We start from the raw sequence: 7262 nt of genomic DNA on the forward strand, positions 1-7262 counted from the left end.
TTGAGACCAATACAATTGGTGATCCGGCAATTACAAGCATTAAGCACGAAAATAAACTAAATTTGATTAAAATAAAAAACTTATTAATCAAAAGAAAATAATCAAATTAATTGCGTGCGGGTTCAAATTGTACTCCTAACATATGAAATTAGCCCATAAGAAATAAAGATCATATGCAAGGATTCAACATAGACATTGAAATTGAAGAAAAACTAACAAACGTTTAAGATAAATACGGCAAAATCGTGCCACAAGAACCCAAATTAAAAACCAAGTCTTCCTCTCTCTCTCTCTTGTATGCTTCCTATTCCCCGCCGTCCACGCTCAATGTTCACGCCTACTGGGGCTTAAATGGGGAGAAAACTAAAAACCATAAACAAAATCCTAAAATCTATCCTAATCTAGTTTCCTCAATAATCACAATTCAACTTCCTAATTAAACACGATAATTTTTACATAATCTTCTTTTCCAATTGAATCTTTGAAATAAACAACCCTTGGTATCCGATTTCCTTGAGTCCACACGCTTCCTGAAGATTCTAGAAGAACCTTGAGCACCAAGTCAAGATAATTGCTATTGATGAACGGGCCAATGCCCGGCCCATCTGAGTGATCCATGTGCTTTCTTGAATACCATGCATCGATCTTGAACTCTCAAGCACTCCCAAATCCACGAACATCTGTTCTGAAATAGAACTCAATTCAATAGCATGAAATTCATAGGAATGTTCCAAATAATCATGTAGAAGAGAGACATATACTAGATAACCTAGAAAATAAAACTAAACTAAAAATGATCTAAATATTACGAAAACTCAACTAATTCAAGGTCCTAGCATTGATTTATAGCCCAAAAAGTATCAAGATTAACTTGATTCTATAGAGTTATTACGCACCGACCATTTTTTAGGTGAAGGCCTAAGGTGCAATCACTTTAAAAATGGTTGTACCATTCATGCAAGTGAATTACTTAAAATTATAGTAAAATAGCTTGACTTTAAGTAAATCATACGTATTTTAAAAAAAAATTGTCGGGGTAAATTACTTAGTTTCTTAGCAAAATACTTCGATTTGAAGTAACTTACATGGATTTCGACAATTCTTTACTTATATTGTTGGTAAATTACATGGATTTTAATATGGGGACTTTATTTAAATTTTTAATAAAGTAGTTGAGTGCACCGCTTTTGGTGATGGCACCATAAAATTTCCTTTAAGAGCTTTTTTTTTTTTTGTCAGGGTTTAGGGATTCAAACGAGTCTAAATTGCACCTTAAGGCCAGGGGGAGGGACTCTCTTTGCACCCCTAAAATAAGATCCATAGTGGTCTTAGCTTTCGTCACTCCTGGGATAACAATAGAATATTAACACCCTCCAAATGGGATATCTATCACTTGAAACATCGATAGAACTCATGTTCACCAGTTCTTGATAAGTTGATCCAACTATTATCAACCTAGAATGGACAGCGAGCACAAGGGGGAAATCATTAGATTCATTTGACGAAGGATTCAAATTGTCATTGATGACATTAATTTCGAAGCAAACTTAGGAGATAACAGAAAATACTGTCTGTACAACAGTGAGCACAAGAAGGATCACAGCTGCGATCACGGAAATGCCCGCCCACGGAGTGTTGAAGTAGTTTTGCCTCAGCGCCGCTTTCCACTTGTGCCATGGCACTTTGTAGTATGTCAGCAGCTGTTCGCGGCGATGACCATAATGAGATTCACCTGGACTAAGAAGACCCGGTCCGAGGCCATTAAAAATGTTCGCTGCCCGCAGCCTGTCACTGGCGGTACTGTTAATAATCCCGCACTCGACCAGCAGCTCTATGTCCTCGGGGGTGTTGATGAGCTGATCCATGAAATGGAAATAAGCTGTAAACGGAGAGTCACGAAGGTAATGGCACTGCTCAAAAGCAAGCAGGTTTCTGTAAAAAGTTTCGGTGTAGTCACCCACGGAAAAATGGGGGATTGATAGCATCCCGTCTTCGAACTTGATATCAAGGAGATGGGTACTCGTGTGTTCTGCAAATCTTACTCCAGCTTGATGCAGTTTAGTAGCAGTGAGCATGAGTGATGGAATTTGTAGTTCCTCTCTTTCCTCCTTTACTCGTGAATGCTTCTTGGATGATAGGTGACAAACGCAGAGGCAGTCCAGAAAATGCTCTATCTTGCGGTTTTTAATCATTTTTGGATCATATCCTTTAGCCCCGATATCCTGTCTAGAGTTGACGAACCGGCACACGGGTTCCATGAAAATAAAATCTCCTTTTCCTTTTCCTTCTCCTCCTCCTCCTTCTCTCGTTTCTTCCTCGTCTTCTTGTCCTTTTCCCCCTTCATCTGCTTCTTCCTGGGATGAAGAGTTGATTTCGATTTCGATTTCGATTTTATCAAAAAGATCTTCGAGAATGAAAAACGGGAGCTGGTTTTCGAGTAAGAACATATCTCCCACAATGTTCATTATATAGTGGGGCCTATTAAAGATCCTGCAACATTCTTGCTCTTCATCTTCAGCAATCTTCACCAAGAGCAGGACTACGAATGCTGCGTCGACCATCACAATCTCCACGAGCTCATCGCTCTCGAGCTGAATTGTGTCTGCATAGCAACTTCGCAACTTCCCTTCTCTTTCCTTGACGAACACAACATAGTCCTCCAGACTAAGCTGCGTTTACAAATTAGAGTACTTATGCTCAGTCTACCAATAACTAAAGACACAAACACTAGCCACATCGTGTTCATATATATATATATATATATATATATATATATAGATGCATGCGTCGATCCCAATCGTGTTCAAGTAGGGATGAACGAATAGCTACCATACTCTTATTTGGTTCTTTCACTTATTAAAAACTGGCTTCAAGTTCCCTTAGATAGGATTTTAGAACCTATCAGCTTGAGTTTTTGGATTATAAATGAGCTCAATAGCTTACAGGTCCAATGGAAATTTCACACATACGTTTAATGTTGAAACAAGATTAAGCAAATTATATATATATGGCTGTGTCCTTTGAAGGAAATCCTGGAAGAATCTCTGCTTGTATTCTTCCATGGCTTCTAAGCCCTTTCCGCCATGGTGGATCGGACCTATAGAGATTATTTTCGGAACATAGGCTGATGGGTTCTTGACAAAGAGCTGCCGGGGGACTTTATAGATGGAGGGATCACTTGAGAGAGGAGACCACCAGTCTAGTTTCTTTCTCACTGAGGCAAGCAATGGAATGTGTGGGTTTTCTATGTCATGAGCTCAGAACCCTTTGCATCCTTGCGTGCTTCCTCATAGTAATCACTATAAAAACACAAAGCCCGAGTGTTGCAATGGGTTTAAAAATTACTATCAATCTAACTAGATGAGCGCACGAAATATTTGTAATTTTCTTAATAGAAAGTATATGAAATAATTAAATACTATATGTAGATAATTGTTCACTAAAAATGAAAAGAATTATGCTATAACAATATATATATTTGATAGTAATCATATTACATTCACATAATTTGGTTTGTATTTGTGAATATTGCACTTTAGTGATGTCATTCCTCCAACGTCATAAATAAGTAGAGTCAGTTGCCCCTCGGAGACCTCATATACAATTTCAGTATTCCACATCGGAATCACACAATTTGATATAACATTTAAGAGAGCAAAACAATTAGAAAGTATATCTTGAATTAAAAATTATTTCAGAAAGCCAACAGACAATCTAAGAATGTTTTTCTTTTTGATAGTTCAATCTAAAAAAATTATCTTAACCAACGTGGGTTGGTTTAAGTGGTTTGACGCTTAAACAAAGTCTGGGGTTCGAGTTCTTGTAAATACAGAAAATCCATATTCGGAGAGTTTTACCCTTTAGTAGGCTGACCCAGCTCGACTGGATTAGTCGGGACCAAATTAGACTTTCAGATATTATGATTCACACCAAAAACAAATCTTGGGAAAACAAAGCAACTGGAAAATAATTGCTAAAGACAATTTTTCTGAAAAAATAGTTTTTAGTAATTATCACTAATAAGACCTATTCTGACAAGTTTATAATTTATGCTCGAATATATATAGATATAGTTATAAATTATTAAAAAAAGAAAGAAAGTAAAGCATATTATTGTATATATGCATTCAGATAATTATTGGAGAGTATATATTAAGAATTTGCATATATCATTAAATGCAAATGTCAAACCTCAATTTTTTAGCATATGTATATAGAATTTATAGAGCAAACCCAAAATTATATGATAGTTCAAGACAATACTTAATAAAAAATATTCACATGCCATATTCGATCAAACAAATTATGTGATTGTTCATGCCAATACTTTAAAAAGAGGATAATTTCCTAGAAAACTTATATGTTCGATCTATGTTATCTCTGGGTCGAACCAATATATAATTAAAGTCGATTACATTGTAAGAGCATATTGACAAGACCAATAGAAAACATTGCAATAATTATGAAAGCGAAACGACCACTCTACGGCCAATTCAAATATGCTTTCCACAATAGTTAGTTGTACAATTTGCTCGAACAAATTTCTTGTGTGGAAACTAATTTGACGGGCCGTATTATTCTTCATTATTCTGCTTTGAATCTTGACAACAATATAAAATGATAACATTGTTATGGTGGACAATTATGTCTATTTGTACAATAATAGTTATCCAAACAAAAAGTACCAATGAAAATAACTGAATTGGACATCTTTTAACGATAATTCATGGTGCATGCATACTATATGTTTAAGTTAGTTCACTGTATTATGAACATTAAAAGGTAAAATTTTCACTTTAAAAATTGGTTCTACATATATAGAATTGTATAATGCTGAAAAGAACATGTTTAATTCCCGACTGGTTATAATACATATGTATATGGCCATTTCTTTAACCCTGCGAGCATTTATTATTTTATATTTTGATTAAACAACTCGCAATTAGAAATAAATATCTAAAATAAAGTTGAGATAAAATAATTGTAAACGAAATTGGAAATAAAAAATAATATTAAATTTTAAAAAAGATAAACTCGAAAACAAAGTTTTATTTTTTATGAAATAAAATAAAATTATAAAGTTGATCTTATTATAATATAAAATAAAAAATATAATAGACATAAAAATAATGTAAATGAATAAAATATGTATAATGAAAATATTGTAATATTTTTTAAAACAATTTTGTAAATATTTTAATATTGTTAAATAAAAAAATAGTCATTTATTCATTGTAAAACAAATATTTTAAGAATAAGTGTTATTTATTGTGACTGGACATTTGCAAAGTTGAAAATAAAATAAATGATTCAGTTGTAAATTAAACATGAAAATAAAATAATTGATAAATAAAGTAGAAAAATTAAATTTAAATTATGAAAAGAGAAAATTAAACGAACTCAGGTCTACTTCGATGAAGATGGGATTTTTTTTTTCTTTTGTGTGTGTGTGTGTGTTTTTTTTTTTTGGTGTATGGGCTACAAGGCCGGTGGCATGGGCAATGGCAGCAGGTACTGGAGCCACACAACTGCTTCGAATCTCCCTGCACTCTCTTCACACCGAAGGTCTCGTTTGGGGGTGTTGACCCCCGTCGGAGGGAGTCAAACCACTCCCTTCCTCAACAGTATGCTTTTATATGTGTATATATATATACACACATATGCGCTGGTTTTTTTTTAAAAAAAATTTGCTGATTGGTTCAAGTGTCAGGACTGGCCTATTAAACTGGTCAAACTTTCGCCTTACGTGATGACTCCTGCTAATGACAAATTTTGATGAACTTTGGATCCGATTTAATGAACTTGTAACACGATTGAAATATTTGAGAGCTGAAATGACGTTTCCGGGTTCAAAGGACTTGTGTATGATTAAGAAAAGTACCGTACTACCATGACACACAAGTTAGTTATTATAGAATTTGCTTAATTGCATACATAAATTTGATTAACCGTCATATCCCTCGTGATGAATATATTAGATATATGTCTCAACTGCGTATACAAGAAACGAAATGAGAAAGAAAATATGAGGAGTGCCAGCCTTTTTCGTTTTTGTTTTTGGTGCTTAAAACCGAAATACCAGAGCTCTCCCTGGTTTGTGCTAATTAAGTTTAACTTTATACTTTATCATGGGATCCTAGCAAAAATGATTTTTGAGTTTGCATCTGTTCTTTTTTTCCTTCCGATTACAAACTGAGAGGCTCGCAAACCTAATAGGTTATAGGATCAAAAAGTTAAAACAAATCTCATATGAATCGAACCTAGAATGATTCTGATTCAGAATTGAGGGTAGATTTATATACATACCTCATCTCCTTTCCTTCCTCTCTGGCTCTCTGTGTGTTTTCTTATATAGAGGTGTGTTCTTAATTTTTCGTTTGCCCAGCCAGCAACTCATACTTATATAGCAACTCAGAAGAAGACACTGTGTTACGAACTCTTATTAATGAGTGCCTAGTTGTCCCACTTGATTGGGACAATGAATTGTACGGCTAGATTGCATAAATATATAATTATCAGCCTATATATCTTAATCGTGTGATTAAAATTAACTAGACTTATACCCGCACGGTGCGCAACATTAACTATTATAGAAGAATTATTGGTATGTTATTCAACTTGTTGCCTGATTATTAAAAATATTAATTATTTTATGATTCTGGAATTACTCATTAAAAATTCCAAGATTTTCTTTTTTGCATAACTTTTTTTTTGGGTGGATTTTTTTTTGCATAACTTTATCTAAGTAATATAAACAGAAACTAAATTCATAATTCGAATGTCGTATAGTAACTGAAGCAGCAATACGTACCATTCCATCAATAATTATAATCCACACAAACGCGATAAGTTTCAAACTATGCCAGGCGGATCCTCCTAATTAGGCATGGGATATTGGGATTCCATCTGACCAGCAGTGAGGATGCAAAGCATCTTCTTTTCTTTTCTTTTCCTTCTTATTTGGGGATTGGATTCTGTGTGCACCCGAATTTCATCTCGTCCGGACACGTATGCGCGTGCCTAAATGCAACGCGGCTTGGGAGTGTCCATCTTCCCAGGGACGTACGAGGGAAGCACGTGAGAAGGAGTCGCCACTTGCCATTTTACGACCCGAAGGTCGAAGGTTGGCAAGTTACCCAGGTCTAGGGGTACGGGGTACACCTAAAATGCTAAGGCAATGATCTGTACGGAACCGAAAATTCCGAATTCGGGGGTTCTATTACGTGTGGGCCTATATCCCACACGCCCTTTCGGTACTCTAG

The 7262-nt window shown here is 35.0% G+C and overlaps 1 protein-coding gene across 3 annotated transcripts; it reads right to left on the minus strand.

Annotated features, from left to right (window-relative positions):
- Positions 1-1451: 1451 nt before the first annotated feature.
- On the minus strand, positions 1452-6546 carry LOC116187066 (putative UPF0481 protein At3g02645). 3 transcript variants are annotated; one of them, XM_031515653.1, is made up of 3 exons: positions 6307-6528; positions 1962-2669; positions 1452-1856 (listed from the first exon to the last, which is right to left on the minus strand). In XM_031515653.1, exons 2-3 carry the CDS (start codon positions 2559-2561, stop codon positions 1548-1550), a joined length of 909 nt encoding a protein of 302 aa, XP_031371513.1. In that variant the 5' UTR covers positions 2562-2669; positions 6307-6528; the 3' UTR covers positions 1452-1547. The 3 variants fall into 3 exon arrangements, 2 of the variants coding, with proteins under 2 accessions (XP_031371513.1, XP_031371512.1); XM_031515652.1 differs by having other exon boundaries at positions 1452-2669; positions 6307-6526; XR_004151972.1 differs by lacking the exons at positions 1452-1856; positions 1962-2669 and adding an exon at positions 3105-3299 and having other exon boundaries at positions 6307-6546.
- Between the last annotated feature and the right edge of the window lie 716 nt (positions 6547-7262).

The sequence above is a fragment of the Punica granatum genome, chromosome 8 (genome assembly GCF_007655135.1).
Source record: "Punica granatum isolate Tunisia-2019 chromosome 8, ASM765513v2, whole genome shotgun sequence".
NCBI classification, from domain to species: Eukaryota; Viridiplantae; Streptophyta; class Magnoliopsida; order Myrtales; family Lythraceae; genus Punica; species Punica granatum.

Bases quoted from the DNA above. Each gene is read 5' to 3' on its own strand.
- LOC116187066 (XM_031515652.1), bottom strand. From the start codon at position 2,561: ATGGTCGACGCAGCATTCGTAGTCCTGCTCTTGGTGAAGATTGCTGAA.